General features: G+C 39.5%; 3 protein-coding genes across 3 annotated transcripts; 1 reads left to right on the top strand and 2 right to left on the bottom strand.

The window, feature by feature from the left end:
- Positions 1–224: 224 nt before the first annotated feature.
- LOC144655916 (uncharacterized) lies at positions 225–8182 on the bottom strand. Its single transcript, XM_078516104.1, has 4 exons — positions 8065–8182; positions 3985–4070; positions 1760–1945; positions 225–337 (listed from the first exon to the last, which is right to left on the bottom strand). The coding sequence occupies exons 1-3, from the start codon at positions 8172–8174 to the stop codon at positions 1794–1796; spliced, it is 348 nt and encodes a 115-aa protein (XP_078372230.1). The 5' UTR covers positions 8175–8182; the 3' UTR covers positions 225–337; positions 1760–1793.
- A 2365-nt stretch (positions 8183–10547) lies between these two features.
- LOC144655915 (coiled-coil domain-containing protein 28B-like) lies at positions 10548–13964 on the bottom strand. Its single transcript, XM_078516103.1, has one exon. The coding sequence runs from the start codon at positions 13838–13840 to the stop codon at positions 13433–13435; it is 408 nt and encodes a 135-aa protein (XP_078372229.1). The 5' UTR covers positions 13841–13964; the 3' UTR covers positions 10548–13432.
- Position 13965: 1 nt separating this feature from the next.
- On the top strand, positions 13966–19989 carry LOC144655914 (large ribosomal subunit protein eL24-like). The gene is made up of 5 exons (XM_078516102.1): positions 13966–14041; positions 14370–14445; positions 15371–15618; positions 17511–17562; positions 19845–19989. Exons 1-5 carry the CDS (start codon positions 14037–14039, stop codon positions 19929–19931), a joined length of 468 nt encoding a protein of 155 aa, XP_078372228.1. The 5' UTR covers positions 13966–14036; the 3' UTR covers positions 19932–19989.
- The last annotated feature ends 506 nt before the right edge of the window (positions 19990–20495 follow it).

Below are 20495 nucleotides of genomic sequence, written 5' to 3'. Positions count from 1 at the left end.
AATTATTTTGTTTAACTTCTGTCGCGGCAAAATTGCGAGACATTGTCTGTAGTAACAGCACCCGAAGCGAGTGTTCATCATAAAAATGAGTTAATTTTTTGCGATGAAGAATATTGTGAGGGTAGGGTGTCTTGCCCAACAGCATATTTTAGAACAGAAGCCGGGATTCGAATAGTGCGTCTCTAGATTTAGAGCCAACCCTCCACCCTCCAAGTACTAGGGCGCGAACGCCTTTAAATGATCAAAATACAGAAAAGTCGTCAGTTTCAATAGCATTTTATTTTTTACATCCCTCAAAGCCAACAACTTTTTTATGTGCTGATGCCTGGAGCAATCCCTGAAAGATATAAACGTCAAAATTGGATTTTTTAGTTAGCTTTAAAAAACATCAATGATAATTCGTTAGGCCTAGCTTTCAAGTAAAACTCAAGGTGAAAGTTCATCCAATACAACCGTTTCAGAAATAGGCCTTAGCGTCATATGCCCAAACTTCACCACCGAGCCTTGTTTACGCGAATTATTCTTAACACTCTACCGCCCTCATTCAGTTTTCACGTGGGTATTCTTTTCATCTTTGCAGTTTTGGAAATTCGTCCATGATACAATTTACAAGTTGCCACTGCGAAAGCGAGGCTTGGTGGTGAAACTAGCCAGTCTCACGTAAACGTGCATATGAACTGCGAGTACCACCAAATTTCTAGGATATAGAGTGGTTTTCACTTGAGTGTCGAAATTAATTACCGTTTGCATTGGTTTTGCATTACTACACTTTGTAATTGGTTTAAAACCCTCGCGCCACTTTCTCAGCCTATCAGAAGTAAACCAAAACCAATCGTGACTCGCTCGCGCATGTTTTCCCGCGCTTCGTGCCGGCTACATGTGTTTGCTTCTATAGTTTTGATTGGTTTACTGGATTGTCTGTGTTCTTTAATTGCGATTGGCTTGAATGATAACTTTGGTTTTGGTTTTACGAAACTCAATTGAAAACAGCTCTTTTAAGGAAAATATATAAGAAAAATTTCTGAGTCCTGTGTTTACAATGGATTTAGCAGATGGATCCTTTCAGTCATTTCAGCCTAAGTTATTTTCTCTCTTCCCTTCAAGAAAAATGTCAATTTTAACGAATCTGTCATGCATTAAAGTACCATAAACGTGTCTACAGTTGAATCTCGATAACTCGAACCTTCAAGGGAAATCGAAAAGTTTCGAGTTTAACCCTATTCAGACCGGGCTTTTTTGGACCTTCTCAGACCGGGGGGGACTTCGGAAGCCCCTCCCCCCCTCCCTCCTATGTAACTTCCAGAATATTTAAGCAATCACCATGAAACTTATAGGATGTATTGTACGTCCGAAACTCTTTCTTTTGGTATACGTCACGTGGGATGGTGACGTCACATCACGTGACAATTACATCATGATATCAAAACAGACACCATCTTGGATCCGCCATCTTGGATTTCAAAATTTTTCCAAAATGCCAGAAAACCACCGAAAATCACTGCAAAGTACTCAAAATGAAGAAAACTCATGATCAGAAAGTTTGGCAGCGTTTGGTTAAATCTTAAAAAAGTTATAAAAGTTCAAAGTCAGCGCGGGCCTCAAAAGCCCCCCCCCCCCCCCCCCCCCCGCCGGTCTGAATAGGGTTAATATCGGAACTTCGAGTTATCAAGGTTAATAGTAGTAAGAAAATAACCTGGCGGGAACGAGTTGATGAGGATTCGTATTATCGGGATTCAACTGTATATGCAATCTCTCTTACCTGGTGTGTTGTCGAGACATGTTTCACGTGATCATCACATGTCAGAGCAACAGTTATTCACTTCACAGAACTCTTCGACATCATGATAACAATCACAGTATTCACATCTCATTTGCCATTGCCGTGGTCTTAGCGCTTCTTTCTCAGATGCTACGTCATTGTCGTTAACCCTGTCTGGTACCCTTTCTATGAAATAATAAAAAAATACATATTAGGGTCTCCGTTGTCTATGTATGCAGACGTGATAACGAAGCAGAAATACACCTTCCTTTTTGTGATTTGAGGCTAGAAATCTCTTGCATATACAAGATATATGTCTTATGGGCATAATTTTCTAACTATCAAGTGCTTGACATTCCTATCGAGCACTAACAATCGTGTTGAAGTTTTTTTTTCTTTCTGTTGAATACCGAGCGCTAACACTTGTTTCCCGTATTTGAACTGGAGGGTGATGGGGTTAGGGCTTTCCACAAGTTGCTCGAGATTTCCCAAAAAGTTGCCCGTATATAATTTCTCAAAAAGTTGCTCCAAAAATCCAAAAAAGTTGCTTCTGATAATAAACGTTGCTCCAAAGTTGCTCCAAAAACTCCAAAACGCTGCTTCTAATCATTTACCGTATTTTCTCGATTAAACGCCGGACCCCGATTAAACGCCGGCTTCAAATAAACGCCGGGTCTCTGAGGCCAAGTTTTAAATAAACGCCCCCGGCGTTTATTCGGGGTCCCGGCGTTTAATCGAGGTCCCGGCGTTTATTTGAGTCGATCCAATAAGTGAAGATGTTCACTAGAAAAGCACTGATATGACGCGTACTATATGGTATACGGCTTTTGTTATTTTAATATAAATGTTTAACGAATAAGTCTGGCGTAGCATTAACTGCGGTTTATGACGTGCAATTACAACAACACAAAATTGAAAATATAGTAATGTAAGTCAATGTTCCGGCATGCTCTTTTTGTTTTTTTACGCACTCTCTTTCTTTTGTTGTAGTGCTCGCTGTCGCTAAAATCGCAAGGATCCCTCCAGCGTTTGTTTATCAGTTGTTTTAGCCTTGTCAAAAATTGTGCTTTCTGGGTGGAAATCGCGCATTGAACAGTAATAGGGACTTCAAGGCCGCCTTGTTCCAAGTTGCTAGCTGTTCTGTTTGCACAAAACTGATTACAATATACACGGGCCGTATGTAATGCCGTATGTATGAGAAAAACGGACATAATTTGAGGTCGGGTCCAAGGGATACAACGTCCCGCCACGACAAACTGTTCATGGGTCTCGAAGAATGTGAAAGAATAAATCAACTTAAAAATGATTGAAAATTTTACTTCATAAATAAACGCCGGACCCCGATTAAACGCCGGCTTCAAAATAAACGCCGGGTCTCTGAGGCCAAGTTTTAAATAAACGCCCCCGGCGTTTATTTGAGAAAATACGGTATATGCTAATTTTCCTTTGAGAGTAAGATTTTAAGCAGTTTTATGCAATTTTCAGCAAAAGAAGTATCTAAATAACACATTAAGGGGAAAATTTTTTAAATAACAAGGATTTCTTTTACTGAGAAAAATCGTGAAGATATCAATGACGTCATGTTTGCTGACGAGTTTTGTAATGTTTTAATGCAAAATGAGCCGAAAAGTTGAAATGTCTTCAGATGTTAACGTTCCTCGAAAGTCTTGGTAAACTTCGTAAATCTTCGGAAACGTTCGCATTGCCTTTGAACAACACTCGGATAATCTTCGGAAATCTTCGGTTTGGAAATTGCTCAAAATGCAACAAGTTGCTCGAGAGGAAAAAAGTTGCTCGAAGGTGAAAAAGTTGCTCGAATCAAGAAAAGTTGCCAAAAAGTTGCCGAGCAACTTGTGGAAAGCCCTAGATGGGGTGCCCAGTTAAATTTTCGTTATACATTCGTATATTATTTTCGAATTTTCAAAACCAATTTTTGTGATGTTCTTATATTAAGCTTAAAATTAAAAAGACGGCGGATCAAAAATGGCAAATCATGAAATACACAATTTCGTGTTAGTGTCTTCCCAACCTGAGGTCATTTTTCATTTTTACATTTTTCACACCATATAAGCTATACTACCAAAGCTTTGGAGATAAAGAGGGGGGCACTCTCCTTCCCTGTCCCACAAACTGCAAACTTTGACAGTCTAAAAGTGAACTTGTAGTCTGTAAAGTTTATCTGTGTCATTGCAAGGTTTGATGATCTTTGATAGCAGGCTACTCACTTTCAAGAAAAGAGCGGCAGCTGACCTGGGCAGACACCAACAAAATGACCAAGATCACGATACTGAAAGTCTTCATTGTCAGGAGACTGAAACAAGAATAGCATTAGTAGGTGTTATAAAAAGGATAGCAGAATAGCATTATGTATGTCGAATAAAAAACATGCTTGCTTCTGTCATCATGTAATACCGTGTATTGGTAGACACACTATTGGTAATCCGCGAATTTGATTGGTTCTACCGGCTGATCACAACATCATGTTTATTTACACTCGGAGTTCAGAGTAGCACTAAGCTTGAACAGCTAATATCTCCGAGCATTTCAACAGTGCACAGCACGATGGGCAAAGACCAGATCTAGACCACAACACCGGGAACTCCAAATACATATAAATGAAGGGTTTGGACTGAAATCATTGAGTGTGTCTACGAAAACAACTCGCTTTTGATTTGATGTCTATTGATGATTGTGTTATACAGTCGAAGCTCTCTTAAGCGGACACCCTCGGGACGCGAAAAAAAGTGTCCGTAACTGGAGCTGGCCGCTTACGAGAATGGTTCTCGTAAGCGGCCACTGGAGGTGTAGGGGATAAATGGCCGCTTAAGGGAGCTTGCCCTGTTAAAAATAACCGGACGGACGTGGATGACGACAAAACAAGCACTAAAATATAGTACTGTAATTACTTTAAAATCATTGTGACGAACGGCGATGTAAACTTGATTGATAAACACAAGATGCAGAATTTGTTAATAGAATTTTCTTGGCCACTTACGGGAATGTCCGCTTACGAGAATGAAAAAAAAAGTTTGTATGGGAGTTAAAACGTGGTTTCAAACAAGGCGACCGTAAGTAGAGCTGTCCGCTTACGAGAGTGTCCGTTAAGAGAGCTTCGACTGTAGTAACATTGACAAGTTAATACTGTTTTGACTTCCCCTCCATCTTAGAAGTGGTTCAAAACTTTTATTATCCCCCAACCCTGCCGCCCACTCCCTTGACCTTTTAATACGCAAGCCTATCGACCTTTTCTACCCCCAACCTCTCTCCTTCTCCTCCTTTATTGTCGTTGGTGAGGGAGAGCCTGAAATACAGGCTGTTTTTCCCCCATAATATGCAACCAAACCTCCTCGCCCCTATAAACCATAAGTTATTATATAATAACCTGAATTCTACGCGCATTTTGATTGGTTCTTACTTATGATCTATTAGAGTACAGACACATGGATGACGTCACGCGGTGGTGTGACTCGCGCGCGTGATCAGAGTTCATAGTCAAAATCAGAGTTGTCGGCAAAGTTTTTTAAACTTGCGAGGCCACAACAAAGCAAAAAAGTTCAGCTTATATTAATTACAAATGTCCAGTGAGAAACAATACGCCAAGCATCGTTCACCTTTCGAAGCATTTAACTGGGCGAAACAAGCTTGAAGAAGACAGTGAATTATTCGAGAAATTATCCGAAATCTGTATGAAAGTTTGACCGATGTTGTGCAATTGGACAACGCCAAGGGAAACAAACGAATTATGGTTGACTTTCAATTGAACATTTTTCTGTTTATTTAATTAATCGGATTATAACAGTACTTCGTGTTAACGAAAACTTAATAGTGAAATCAAAACAACTTAACTCATCTTTACGGCGGCATTGCTCAAACTGAAGTGTGCCGAAGTCTTGTGTTATTATATAAAACAAATAGATTCCATTTTGCCGTGGGTCTGTTCAGTTATAGATCACAGAAGACGTCAAAATGTGGTATGAACTTCAGTGCATACCACATTTTGACGTCATCTGTGATCTATAACTGAACAGACGCACGGCAAAATGGAATCTATTTGTTAATTAGAACACGCACTTTTTTGCATGGTTGACTTCCGACAGTGATAATTCAATTTTGACTGTGCCTTAATATATTCAGCGCCAAGTCTTGCTGAACTATAAAAACTATTGTCGCTATCAAGTACAACATAATTAATAATAATTTCTACTGTTTTGTTGACGTAATCCTGCAGTATTATTTAACAGAGTTAACGTTGCTTACTGGACTGATTTCAACATTGTCTGCCGGAAAGAGAGGTAACGTGCTGCGATAGTTTTTCCCGCGCACTCGAGATTGCCGAATACAGTCGAAGCTCTCGTAAGCGGGCACCCTCGGGACGCGAAAAAAGTGTCCGTAACTGGAGCTGGCCGCTTACGAGAATGGTTCTCGTACGCGGCCACTAGAGGTGTACGGGATAGATGGCCGCTTACGGGAGCTTGCCCAGCTAGCAATAACCGGACGGACGTGGATAACGACAAAACAAACACTGAAATATGGTACTTACGGGAGCTTAAAACAAGGAAAAAGTCTAAGTCGTTATCTCAGAAAGTGTCCGCGGCCGCTTACGGGAATGTCCGCTTACGAGAATGTAAAAATACAGAGTTTGTATGGGAGCTAAAAAGGGGATTTCAAACAAGGCGGCCGTAAGTAGAGCTGTCCGCTTACGAGAGTGTCCGTTAAGAGAGCTTCGACTGTAGTTGTAATTTAGTGCGTTTATAAGTTATTCGGGTCATTTGTGTCAAGAGGTTCAAAGTTTACTTGTTTAGAATTTTGCATTCTGCGAGCTTGTATTATAATTTGAGTTTTAGCTCTTGACGGTTAGACGCTTGAGCTGTACTTGAGATTGTTGGCGCCAAACGATGTTGCAAATTGAATGCCCAATTTTACTGAGAAATGATCAGGACTACAAAAAAAAAAAGAAATTTTACGTGGTAATAAAAAGATATCAAAAATAAAATAAGTTTGTTATAGTTCACCATCTGCTCTTACCTGCAGATTAAATCCTAGAAGTCCTATCTCGTTCGCGGCAATTAGTTGTGAATGATAAATTGTCAAAACTTTGTTTTCTTTTTAAAACAATTCACCTACGTACTGAAGGCCTGATATCATTGGTTGAACCCTACTTTGTGATCACGTGATGATTCGCCCTATTGAGTTCAGGCGCCAATTTGAGGACAAGGTAACTGCATGAATTTATATTTATTTATAACAACTTTATTGCAATTTAAGAAGAAAAAAAAATTCAAAAGGGTGTCGGCAGTGAGGAACCCAATCTTCATGTAGAGCCAACCCCCTAAAGAAAAAAGTATACACGTTTACGCAAGTCGTTCATACATTGTCTCTAACCTTTTTCATGCACGTATATAGACAATTACACGTCAGTGGAAATCCACCTTAACGCCCTTTTTAACGACCCCAGAAATGCCATATTTTTGACTAAGCCCATGCAAGGTTCCTAATAAAGGGTGTTTGATATGGACGGCCAAGGATCTTACCCCAAAAATTGATGCTTATACTCTTGTTCTACTATGCATCGAGACCTTCCATTTCACACTTTCATGAATATCCAGGCTATACAAAGAACAGTTCTATCTGTGTTTGTTAACGTTGTTTAGTTTTATAGCAGTTACGCGCCAGAATATTTACATGCTTGAGCTACGACGAATGCCTGAGCTGGGGTCGAAACCTTTTCATCCAGTGAAGTGGCTTAACCTTCATGCTATGGAAACTGGGTTATGCTCTGGCAATGAGGGCTGGTTCCTGAGTGCAACTTTAGCTTTTATTTAACTTGATAGTTTTCTGAGTGCTGGTCCGTATCGAAATATTTATAAAAATATATTTCTCAGAGAAAGTAATTTGCATAATTTCTGCCGCCAAAAACAATCATATCATATTCGTATCGGGAGCATTTCTCAGGTATTTTAATTTTCTTACACTGTATTTTGCTGAGATATTGTCTTTAACACTTTTTCCAATAACGCAACTCATTTTACCCATGATCTATAAGCGAGAAACTCCTAATTACCCAATTCATCCCGCCAGCTCCAATTAATAAAATGCACCTTTTTGCTTGATGAGGCTACAATAATGGCAGGTTATTAAACTAAAATAAATATGTAAATAATGTAGCATACACGACCCCACAAGCTTAAGCTTTCTTAATATTTCAAGCGAGAAACATTGTATTGTAAACTGTTCTACTGCTCTAACAAACCGTATTGCTGTTCTAAATATTAAATGGGTATGGATAAGCTGAAGTTGTTAGTTACCTCAAAACATAAATTGTTTCCCTACTAAGTAAATTGTCGTGGCTAATCATCTTAGGAACGCCTTTGAAAGCCAAGAGTAGTTTAACACCTTTCCCCACGAATGGGAACATTTGCTCCACTTTTTTAACTTATTACCGAATGCAGATATTGGACTTAAATCTTCTCTTGCATGCACTGAATAAGAGATGTTATGGGCTAAATTGTAACACCCCCCGCCCCCCTGTATACCTTTAACCCTTATGGGTTTCTGCTTTAAGCCAAAGACTCCGAACTGACACTGTCTACTATAAGCCGCCTTTCTTCCTCTTTTCTTTTTCTATTTTTCAATTTTGCCTTCCTTTTCTTTTCGTTTATCACTATCCGCGTTTTTCAGCCCCAAAAACTCTCGTTTAAGTTTTTGTCGGAAATAAATTAAGATGTGCGGTTCGCCTTTTAGTTAAAATTCGCGTACAAAATTTGTCAGATGCACAGGCTTAATCTCTTTAACTCGTTTAGCATCAGGCCGAGTGCTAGGAATATTGAGTGGGGCAACAACACCTGGCTATGTAATTAAATTGTAACGTCTAACTACAGACATGACTTACTACAATCTCGTGTTCTTGAAGTTAAGTTCTGAAATCAGTTAATTCTTCGCACTATTCGGGTCTGGTGAAGAATGGGATACGATATGTTTCGTTCTCCTCTTAAAAGTGTAATAATTGTTAAGTATGCATAGTATCAAAATCGACAGCTAAATTTAACTGAAAGATTCATAAGTGCTGATCTAGATATGATTATGTCAGTGCAGACATGCTAGCGCCATTATATACTGGCTTCTGCGGAAAGGTACGTTTTTGGCTGGATATTTACTTCATAGACATTTTCGTCAATCTTAGAAAATTCCAGCTTATGAGATATTTTTTTTATAAAACCAAAACCGACCGGAGACTGAGACTGTGGACGGATGACCAAGAAGCTTTATAAGTTGTTTCTTAGGAAATTGATGGTTGAACGAGAAATGCTTTTAACGAAACGTGCCTTTTAAAGAAAGCAAAGCGTGACTTCTTAAAACAAGTCACTTTTGATAAACGAAAAAAAACATTTATTGTCAAATAAATGTGACATTTTTTTGGTGCTCATCTCATTTTAGGTCACGAAAAAATAATATTTGGTGACAAATTGATAATTTGAAATAGCCATTTTTCAAGCGGTTATTTGAAATAATAATTTTCAGAAATTGGAAAGAAGTTGGTCATTTCAAAAAGCGTTTTGAAATTTGAGACAACCTGGCCGTCGTGTTCTCAAACGTTGCAGGAACTACTCCTTTTACTAGCTTTCAAAAAAATATTTACATAAGGTATAACTTAAAAAAAAAAAAAAAAAACTAATAAAGCATTTGGAAGTTAAAACACACGGCATGACAAGGAGGATAAGGAGGGTAGCACGTCGCGCTTGATCAATCCCTGAAAGACAAAAAAATAGCGAAAGCGGATATAGTAAACATAATTTTTGGTAAATACATGCACTTCTTCAGTCGCCTTTTCTGGCCCAAAAAAATCTTGAATGAACAACTCTACAAGAAAACAAAGAGTCAGAGCGTGGTACTTGAGGTCAAATGCTGCCGGTTCTGTTGGCTTGGACATGTCCTCAGAATGGACCAGGACCGTATCCCCAAGACCGCTCTTAGATGGACACCACCAGGATAAAAGTAGGCGAGGGCGGCCCAGGGCAAGGCCTGGAGACGTACTGTGATGGCCGAGTTAAAAGAAATGGGCTTGATATGGGGCGAGGCACAACTTGTGGCAAAAGATCGGTACCGATGGAAGCAGATCGTTGGCGCCTTATGTCCCACCAGGGACGAAGAGGAATAACTAAGTACACGCACTTCTTATCTACGTTATCAAAACGTTGAGAAAAAACGGAAGAAATAAAAACCAAATTAAAAATCAGGTTCTTTTAATTTAAGTTGGCTTCTTTTCCGAACCGCTAGGATTGAACCCTACGTTTGTTGGCTTCTGAAACGACGTTAATGGTAATTCTTTAATTTTCCAGTCTTCCAGTGTATTTTAATAAAAATCAAGGTCCAATTTCTAGGACCCAGAAAATAATTCATGACAATCAGTAAGGAGATTAAATACCGTGAAATAAAACGTTATACACCCATGACTTCTACAACTGCGAAATGGGTTTTGGGTGGCCTTACAACTGAGGCTGGCTTACATTGAGGGGGATCTTACGAGTGGTGCAAAAACAAAAAACTGTTTGGAAATAAAAGGCTCAAAATAGCAACAGACTCAATTCTGACAAACCAGTTGCCTTCCGGTACCAGAGTTACCTGGATTAAAACAAAAAACTCTCGGGGCAAGAACAAGAACTAAGAACAAAGTCAACCCACATATGGCTTTGGTTCTGGAATTAAAACCCAGTTCACACTGTACTGGTGGAGGTGAGTGCTCTCACCACTATGCCATCACTGCATCCCCAAAAACAAGATCACCAACGAATTCAACAATGATGAAAACTAATATATTTAGCACTGGCATTACCTTGAATAATATTTTTAATAACCACTACTTTTAAATATATAATAATACTGATATTATTGTCCCTAAAGCCCCTGTTGTCATTCACCAGGTCCTTAAACAGGAATCGAAGGCCATCCGAAACTAATTAATTCAGCTGCAAATAAAGAAAAATTCTGAGTGCCCTTTGTGCATACAAATGTAGATACAGTAGTGTAAATGAACAGTACAGAATACCTAAGAAAATTATATTGAAAGAAAAATTTTCTGTTAAGGTTGCATGTACATCTGATCTGCATATATGACATCTGCTTTCTTTACTGTTTATGCTGTCATTGACACTGCACAGGGAAAATTGTTTAAAACCAGTTTGTGACACATAACACAGCGTTTTACAGTACAAATACCCATCAAAACAAGACTGGTGCAACTACTGAAAATTTGATAATTCAGGTTTCAGAGGTTTATGTCTCTTTAAAGACTTTGTGGTGAAGTTATCTTTGAGGTGGCTTACTATCAGAAGACATTTTGAATTTAAAAATGTTAAGGTTTATATTTTTAAGGGACTTGTGTGTCCAAAATCTTAGTGTATGCAATTATAATGCGTTGTAGAACCGATGTGTGGCAACTGCAGACTTAGGGCGCTTTCCATTCGACCAAAAATTCCGGAAATTTCGCAACAAGCGCGAATGGTACAGAAATTTCCTGGGAAAGTTTCCAGAAAATCCGGAAAGTATTGACTTTCCGAAATGCAAACCATTCAACCAAAAACCCCGGAAATTCCAGGAGCAAAATCAAATGGAACTGAAAGTTCCCGGAAATTGTTTTCGAAAATTTGGGTCTACCTTGCGAGGTTGTCCTCTTTTCCGGAAATTTTGGAAAAAACTACCATTACACTCAGCTCAATTTTCTTCGGCAGAAAATTTAGCGATTTGGGCATATGAAAGCATCTACATGAGTTAAGAAAGCGTTCTTGAAACTCCAAATAAAAAATGTAGGTTAATTCGGTTGTTTTTCGTTGTTGTTTTGCAGGCGGCAGCAAAGAAATGTACAAATATTTATAACGCGCGTGCAGGCTACGCCATTGTTTTGCTCATTGAACTTTTTGGGTTCGCGACGTTTTCGTTGCTTGTGTGCCTTTTGAACGGTCCCTGTATTCGAGGCTACGATGTCATTCTTGGCGGTTTTTTCAGTGCTCGGAATGCTTTTTATTTGCAAAAATATCGAGTTATATGTGCAGCAAACCTGCCACAGTGCATTATTTAAATGCACCGTAGAAATTTCCATATTCGACGCACTATCATATGCAAATTTTGTTGCCTTCCGTGCAGTAAACCGGAAGAGTCGGAAAATGCTGTTCCTTTCGCCATTGGAATTTTCCGGAAACTCAAACCAGAATTTTTGGTCGAATGGAAAGCGCCCTTAAACTCCAGTTATCCTGAATGGCACTCCGGTTACCCTGAAAAAGTCTCTGTTTTGCCAAAATAATGCTCCAGTTAGCCTGGTTAGCTCTCAATAATGGTAATGGTAACACAATATTATTATACGCCAATACTAAAACTTTCCTAAAGTCTGTCAGTCTACAGTCTGCATTTGTCGCACACTGCAGTAAAACTTTCACCTTTAGAAGCATAATACTATGAAGCAAAAAAAAAAGGTTCTGCAGCCATTAAATGAATACATTCCAACAACATGAGTACAAAAATAAACCCTAACAGTAAAGGGCTTATAATCAGAAGTAACATGTACTTCTAAAAAATTGCAAGCCTTTTGGGCTTATATTCAAGAGGGGAGGGGGGGGAGTGATTATTATGGGAAATATTTTTGCATGTCATTTGAGGGATTAATATTATTGAAAGTTTACAATACGATACTGCAAAATTAATATGCCCCTCTGAATCAATTCCCAACTGTTTACTACATAATTGAAAAGAATGAAATAAGCCAATTGTTTAGTGAAAAGCTGTATAACATGGCTGGCCCTTCTTACATGATTTAGCCTGTGAATGCAGTAGTATTTCTGGCCGTCGCGAAAACAACGTCTGTGAAAAGCAATGGCCGGAAATACATCTGCATTTGCAGTTTATCTTACATGTATACTTTTCAGTTTTTTTTGCCTCTTCTGTAGGCTCAATTTCCGACGATCTCTCAAGTTTGGGGGCAGGAGTGCAGTCTTATTTCCTGAACTCCCGGCGTATCCAATTGAACAAAATCGAACCAAAAATCAATCGAACCCAATCGAACACCAATCATTCGATTGGGTTTGGTAATCAAACAAAATCAAACATCTATATATTTTGCTGTGAGCTCGATTTTCGAACCAATCAAACCAATTGAACACAACCGAACACAGTCAAACTCAATCCGATTTGATTTTGTTTGGAATCTGTCTCTTGATAAATAAATCATGCAGGACTATTTAGGGGGACGGTGCACCGTACAAAATGTCCGCAACATAAACGGTCGATTGAGTACAACTGTTGACTGTTCGGTAATTGAACGTTTGATTTTGTTCGATTGACCAAATTTTATTGTGAATTCGATTATGTTCGATTACTGAACCCAATCGAACAATTGGTGTGAGATTGGGTTCGATTACCAAACGTTCAAACACGCCGGGTGAACTGTGGCTGATAATCAAGCCTACCTCTTCTGGCAAGGAAAACAAACTGAAAAGCAAAAAAACCCAGTTAATTATAAAAATTCTACTAAATGACTTTTAAATACTAGTGACTGTATCAGCAGAGGTATCTTTCAATCCACTGGCAAGCTATTCTGTAGTTTTTGAGTGAGAAAGGAAAGAGAGGAAATTTATAGCTCATTGTGTAGACATCCTGCAGCTTTAGAAGGTTTTAAAATTGTCATTTCTATTGTGTGGAGCTTTCTTGATGTAAGCTTTGAACAGTAGAACTGAGAGTTTCTAAATTCTTCATTAATTTCTCCAGATTTCCTCCGCTTTTCGTTTCTTCTTCCTCCCCAAATCCCTCAGTCATATCGTCAAGTTCAAAATGCAACTGAGCTAATCGTTCTTGAAGTTCACGCACTTTATCCATCTTTTCAATAGTGCAGTCCTTTCCAAACGCATGAAGTTTTCCGTGATTGAAATCGTGCATGAGATCTAGCAATCCTTTCTCCATTTGTTTAACGTCTGTTCTATCAGTCAGAAAAGAATGTTCTTGAATTTTCGGAGTGGCCTTCACTTGTGGTCTCTCACTTTCTTTTGCGTCCTTTGATTTGCTTTTACTGCTGCCTTGGCCTTCTAAATTCTTGGCCATTGCTTCTTTACAAAAATACTATAGCGTTTTTTCAAAATTATTTCGATTTGTTGTTTGTAATCAACCGCACTCAACTCTTATCACGAGCCGCCATTTTGAAAATTCCCATACAGCCCTTCGGTCGCAGTCGATTGCGGTCTTATGCGCATGCACGCCGATATTCCTTCTCTTCCACCAAAATAATCATCGTACAGCGATGAAGTAAGTTTGATTGAAATCCTTTTGCATCCAGACTATAATCCACCAAAAATAAACCTTTGCGAGCAATAATTGTTAAGCTCAACTACCGTAGTTTCATTTCACGGGACAATTTAAGCATAAAAACATTAAACTCTAGTGATTTCTTACTTGTTTTAGTAGCACTACCGTAACGTGATTTTATCGACATGGCTGCTTGTTTTAGCACAATAAATTACCATATACGAGCCTTTATTATGACATTGTAACTTATCAGTAACTATGTCTGTTCTGTTAAATTTATACGACAAAGCTTCTTTATATATTAAATCTAGAACTTGTTATTTTTAAGGCTCGAGTTGTGTAACTATAGTGGGTACAAGATCTACCCAGGCCATGGCAAAAGGTACTGTCGGCTGGATGGAAAGGTGCGTATAGCCTGTTTGCAGTTAGTATATACTAAAGGGAACAATTAAATCGATAATCCAGATAATCGTATATTTGAATTTATATGAAACTTTCTTCACAAGACAAGGTTACACTTCAGACACTTCTCATAAAGAATCTTAAAGGAGCTTTGTCAGGATATTTTAGCTCCTCTTTCTGATTTATTTTAAATCAAAGGAAAACTCAAAATAATAGTTTTCTAATGTAGAAAAAACACCAGCAAAGCAATAAAAACTCGAAAATAAACAAGGATGTTTTTTGACTGATGAAGACTAAGACATATAATGAAGGCATATACTAAAACCCGAAACAACGAAACAAACGCACTGAAACAAAACGACCGACATCGCTGAAACGAGCGAAACAGAACCGCCAAAACAACCGAAAAGGCCAAAACAAGCAAAACGAAACGAAATCGCCGAAACAAGCAAAACTTTAAGATTTCCACCACTTACTGTACTATAAACCCCCGTTAGCCTACTATACACTCCTGTTATCCAACTACACACTCCGGTTAGCCTACAATTCACTTAGGTTAGCCTATTATGCACTCCAGTTAGCCTGTTTAAGGTTAGCTCTCGATAATGTAATGGGTTTTGCTTGTTTCGGTGATGTTGTCTTGTTTTGCTCGTTTCGGTTGTTTCGGCGGTATCGTGTCACACATGGAACTGGAAGAAAATGGAAACATTCCTATTCTTCTGACTCCAATTCCGTGTAGCTTATGACTCTGCTTATGGCACCGATTTTTGATTTTCACTAGATCACTCTTATGACTGATCACAACTCAGTTTACAACTTTGTCAATGGTGAAAACATGCCTTTAAAGTACAATCCTTTTCTGTTAGTTTGAAATAATAAATTTGATTTAAAAGTTACATGCTAAAGAAAGTTCCTCTGAATCATTAGGTCTTTAACTTCCTCAACAAGAAATGTGAGAGGGCCTTGCTAATGCGCCGCAATCCCCGTAAGATCACATGGACTGTCCTGTATCGGCGAAAGCATAAAAAAGGTACAACTGAGGAAGTCACGAAAAAACGAACAAGACGCAACATTAAGTTCCAGCGTTCCGTTCAGGGTGCCACTCTGGAGAACATCCTAGCCAAACGAAACCAGAAACCCGAAGTAAGGAAAGCCCAGCGTGAACAAGCTATCAGGTTAGTCTGTCTACATTTGCCTGATTTAATAGCAAACTACTTTTACAGTATGCAATGTACATGTACATGATTGTTGTAGCATTTTCCAGGTCATGGTAATCTTGTGTAATATTATAAAACATAAACATGATCAGATGTTTGATAATAAAAAGAAAATAATGTAGAGACCCCAAAACCAACATACAAGTGTTTTTACATTTCTCTAGCCTGCGAACAGGCTCCCGAGGGGGGTTTTTACGCGAGCGAAGCGAGCGGAAGAGCGGGGCCTGAGGGGGAGTACGGGGGCGCGGGAGCCTGTGGACAGTCTTTTGAAAACGCCGATCCATGATACCAGATTCTGGTATCATGATCTGATTGGTCAGAACGCTAATTTTTGACAAGTGAGTGATGAAAAATAGTGGCATACACAACACGCAAAAAAGTCAACCGGCTTGCGTGTGGTTAGATATGCAATAAATCTACATGAATCCTACATTTATCTTGTGGTGCAAATGTCACACAACGAACAAAGGAAAGAGGCGAAAACCCAAAACATCGAGCTCAAAAGTCTAAACGCTCGTTAAAATTGATGCAAGATACATATCCTTAGCGACAGTAAATAACGTGTCTCTAAAACAAAGCAATAGCTTTGCAAAATAAAGCTACGCAGTCTCTGGCTAAAGTGAACAGATGTCATCCGTGATAAAAAGCAACACACATTGCAAGACTATAAACAGCCGGGCCCGGCCTTGCAAATATAGAATGCAAGTACATAATCAACATATTCACGGAAATAGGATCTGTGTCCTTCCAGAGCGAACATTTTTAGAGCTTAAAACACATCTTGTGAATATGAATGAGCCAAGGCTAACCGCAATAGCAAAATTTAATACAGAGGTGTCAAAATGTACTAACGGGAAACGGTGCAGATCTATCATCTCTACACATCTGCTGACCGGCAGTCTTTCGACTCTACTTTATAACCTAAAATCGCCTTCTTATAATACAAGTGACAGAGCATAGTGCCCTTTTTAAACAACTTTGAAGCGTCAAAATAAATTGGACGACCAAATCCAATTTTACCGAACGGCTTATTTTGTACAAAAGTCACGAAGTAGTCTGCGTAGGCCTGTCATCTGTTTTTTGCTAGGTCTAATTACCCTACTGACAGATGTGTTACAGGATCCATTACAAGTGGGCGGATGGGCGGAATCAAACAAAGTCTACAGGCTCCCCCTCAGGCCCCGCTCTTCCGCTCGCTTCGCTCGCGTAAAAACCCCACTCGGGAGCCTGTTCGCAGGCTAACATTTCTCAATATTATTGATCTTGGAAAAAAAAAAAACCTCACAAAACTTTGGAATGTAAAATGTTTGCATGACAATACATATGTAAATGGGCTTGGTATACCGTAAAATTCCGGTTATGAGCCCCCCCCCCCAGTTATATGCCCATCTGCCAATTAAATACATCCGATTATAAGCCCCTCCGGATATAAGCCCCCCTCTACCGGATGACAGTACTGAACAGGGTAAATGTTGCTTTATTATGCGTTTTTAACTTCAAAAAGTATTTCGATCAACACTCCCGTGGCTCTTTTCGAAACGTGTTTTCATTCCGCTTATAAGCCCCTAAGCTTATAAGCCCACACAAAACCCCTTACGAAGTTGTATAAGCCCAGGGCTTATAACCGGAATTCTACGGTATAGTACTTGTATGTGCTTTTGTCCAGCTATTTTTCAGTGATGATTTTTTTTATACCTACATTGTTTGAGATGCTCATGGAGTGTCTCTGATTGTAACTTTATTCTGAGAAAAATGTTCTGGACCAGAGTGCATATTTAGAAAAAGAAAATTAGAGTGAATAGTAGCTAGACAGTAGTTTTGTGTGTTAACAGTTAAGTTTTTTGCCATAGGGCTGCAAAAGAAAAGGCAAGAGCCAAAGAGCAACAAAAGAAAGCTGTCAAGGTAAAACAGTTTACTCCTTGATGCATTCATTATTACTCTTAATCTAAAGTCCCTTCGAAAAAAATATCAGTCATGGAACAAACTACAAACTCCATGTTGTATTATCATAAGTTTTACTATTGTTTGTGTATAATAAACATACATACATGTACGTGGCCACTTTAACAGTGTGAAGGCACAATGTAGTATTGAACCCCGGTTCATGTAGTTTTTCTAGTGTGTTTGTCTCCGTAAGGGTAGTGCTGAAAAGGAATGCTGTTGGTGGTTGATGTTTTAGTTCATTAACTGTAGAACTACTTTCAACTACTGACTCTAAAAACTGTAAAAAGTTCTTTCAACTACTGACTCTAGATTAGCTGAAAACTTCAACTTGCCATGTAGGACAAACACCTCTTATCCAATGCAAACACAACCAACAAACAATTGTCTAACAATAGACAGATCACAACTGACAGCAACTGATCAATCATTGTTTATGAATTCATGGAAGCCTTAGCCTGCGAACAGGCTTTCTGGAGATTTCCGGAGAGCTCTTAGACGGCGCGAAGCGCCGAGAAGGAAAGCCTGCACGCATCGCGTCCAAATTTTGGACGCAGTGCGCTGATTGATGGATTATAATTATTTGTGACGTTGTCGCTGTTTTTCATTTCCAGTAGAGACAAAAATCAAAATAGAACGTGTCTGGTTTCAATTGCTCGTTCTTGAGCCGGTGACGGCATTAGCAACTGCTTGCCAATTTTTTGAGGCGATATTCTTCGCGAGAGAGATATTCTCCCTTACATCTAGTGTTCGAACATGTCGATAATACAGTCGAAGCTCTCGTAAGCGGACACCCTCGGGACGCAAAAAAAGTGTCCGTAACTGGAGCTGGCCGCTTACGAGAATGGTATTCGTAAGCGGCCACTAGAGGTGTAGGGGATAGATGGCCGCTTACGGGAGCTTGCCCAGCTAACATAATGGTAATATGCATGTTAGTGGTGTTTCGAAATGTAACCGGACGTGGATGACGACAAAACAAACACTGAAATATAGTACTGTAATTACTGTAAAATCATTGTGACGAACGGCGGTGTAAAGTTTATTGATAAAAGCAAGATACGGAGGTTGTTAAAAAGATTTTCTTTGGGATGTCCGCTTACGGGAGCGTAAAAACAAAGAAAAAGTCTAAGTCGTAATCTCCGAAAGTGTCCGCGGCCGCTTACGGGAATGTCCGCTTACGAGAATGTAAAAATACAGAGTTTGTATGGGAGCGTAAAACGGGATTTCAAACAAGGCGGCTGTTAGTAGAGCTGTCCGCTTACGAGAGTGTCCGTTAAGAGAGCTTCGACTGTATCCTCAATAACCAGAAGTGCGTTTTCATTCTCGTGAATCGCGACGGCCAGTGCTCGAGGTCCTTGAAATTGCATTCCCAGCAATTTTCGAGCACTGGCTCCGACTCTGGGTCTGTGAACTGCATCTTCGGAACTTGGCCGTTGGCTGTCAGAAGAAACTTTCTGTAATTTCTAGCTCGCGGGTGACCAAACATTATTTTTTTACCTTAGTTTTGAATTTGATATCCGGTGTGCGGTTTAAATGCTTTTGTATAATTGTGACAATTGACAAGCTCAGCAATCTGTGGGCGACATTTGCGATTCTCAGAGATGCGTGCAGGCTTTCCCCTCCATTTTTGCCCCGCCGGCCGAGCGCTCTCCAGAAAGACTGTTCGCAGGCTATGGAAGCCTTTACAGCAGCATATTCTCAAACCAGGAACACTGGAACACCCCAGAAAAGCCTCTCCAAAACTAAACTCAACTTCCAACTACATGTACTAACATCTTACCCTAATCCTAACCACAAACGAACCTTGTTACTTTATGGTTGTTCTGGTTATTATGGTTGTTAGGACATGCTCTTTAGAGTCAATTACATGAACTCAGCACCATCGACTGGCTAGCAAATTGTTTGCCTGACTCTGTCAATGACTTCTGCTCAGGTTGTCGAAATGCCCAAACAACAGTGTTTTTCAGGACTACCCTTGCCCAGACGATCACACTAGACAAACTAGGGTTAAGCTGTGATGCTGCGCAGATCGATATCTCAGGGGTCATAATAAAGTGATGTCAGACTGATTTGCTTTTCAAAACAGGGCAAAACCGTCATCACTTATATAGTTGTAGGAGCATACCAAACAAAAAGTAATAGTGACAAAAACAAAACACCAATACAAAATCACTGTGTACATCTGTCTTATTGACAGTTAAACTCAATTAGTATGCTCATTTACACTCTGTTATCTTCTCCAGGCAAGCTCACAACAGCCTGCCCGACAAAAGCAGAAGGCTGCAAAACCTGTGCAGACGAAGGCTCCTCGTGTTGGTGGAAAACGCTAATTAAATTCATCTGTACTTTAAGTGTCCAACATGTAATAAAGCCTTTGATAAAGATAAATCATATGTGTTTTGTGCTTTGTTTGGTTTGGTGTGATAACTTTTGTGCCGTTTACCCGGTAATTGTGCCCTTTTTATGACAGATTTTGTGTGCTTCCTGTGCCAGAAGTTTTTCTGACAAACTATATTTAACAAGTATTCACTGAAGTGGAGGGGAATAGTGGTGGATATTTACTGAGCATCAAGGTAAATATCCACCACATTTACCGACAATTATTGTTTTAGTATAATTATACCACAGGGGCGGGGGGGGGGCCCCCCCCCGGGGGGCCGGGGGGGCCCCGAAACGGGAGCTCCGGCCTGTAGGGCCACTGGCTCGAAGCAGACTTTACCTACCTTACACAAGTTGAATAACTAGCGGGCTTTGCTAATCACCGCTGAGTTAACCAATCAATGCGTGCGAAAAGCACTATTCACTTGTGTGGTATATATTAATAAATATTATTATTTTAGCCAACTATTTTGATATAATATTGCAATTAACTACTGTAGTGCATTATGTTCATT

The sequence above is a fragment of the Oculina patagonica genome, chromosome 6 (genome assembly GCF_052425735.1).
Source record: "Oculina patagonica isolate OP01 chromosome 6, crgOcupat, whole genome shotgun sequence".
Taxonomy (NCBI): Eukaryota; Metazoa; Cnidaria; class Anthozoa; order Scleractinia; family Oculinidae; genus Oculina; species Oculina patagonica.
Note: the sequence above shows the minus strand (reverse complement) of the source record. Positions and strands in the feature narration are given on the sequence as shown.

Coding starts and splice junctions, on each gene's coding strand:
- LOC144655914 (XM_078516102.1), top strand. Junction 14,446..15,370: donor ACTGTCGGCTGGATGGAAAG/GTGCGTATAGCC, acceptor CTGAATCATTAG/GTCTTTAACTTCCTCAACAA. Junction 15,619..17,510: donor CAGCGTGAACAAGCTATCAG/GTTAGTCTGTCT, acceptor TTTTTGCCATAG/GGCTGCAAAAGAAAAGGCAA.
- LOC144655916 (XM_078516104.1), bottom strand. CDS start 8,174: ATGTTCCCATTCGTGGGGAAAGGTGTTAAACTACTCTTGGCTTTCAAA. Junction 4,071..8,064: donor GAAACAATTTATGTTTTGAG/GTAACTAACAAC, acceptor TTCTTGTTTCAG/TCTCCTGACAATGAAGACTT. Junction 1,946..3,984: donor CTGCCGCTCTTTTCTTGAAA/GTGAGTAGCCTG, acceptor ATTATTTCATAG/AAAGGGTACCAGACAGGGTT.
- LOC144655915 (XM_078516103.1), bottom strand. CDS start 13,840: ATGGCCAAGAATTTAGAAGGCCAAGGCAGCAGTAAAAGCAAATCAAAG.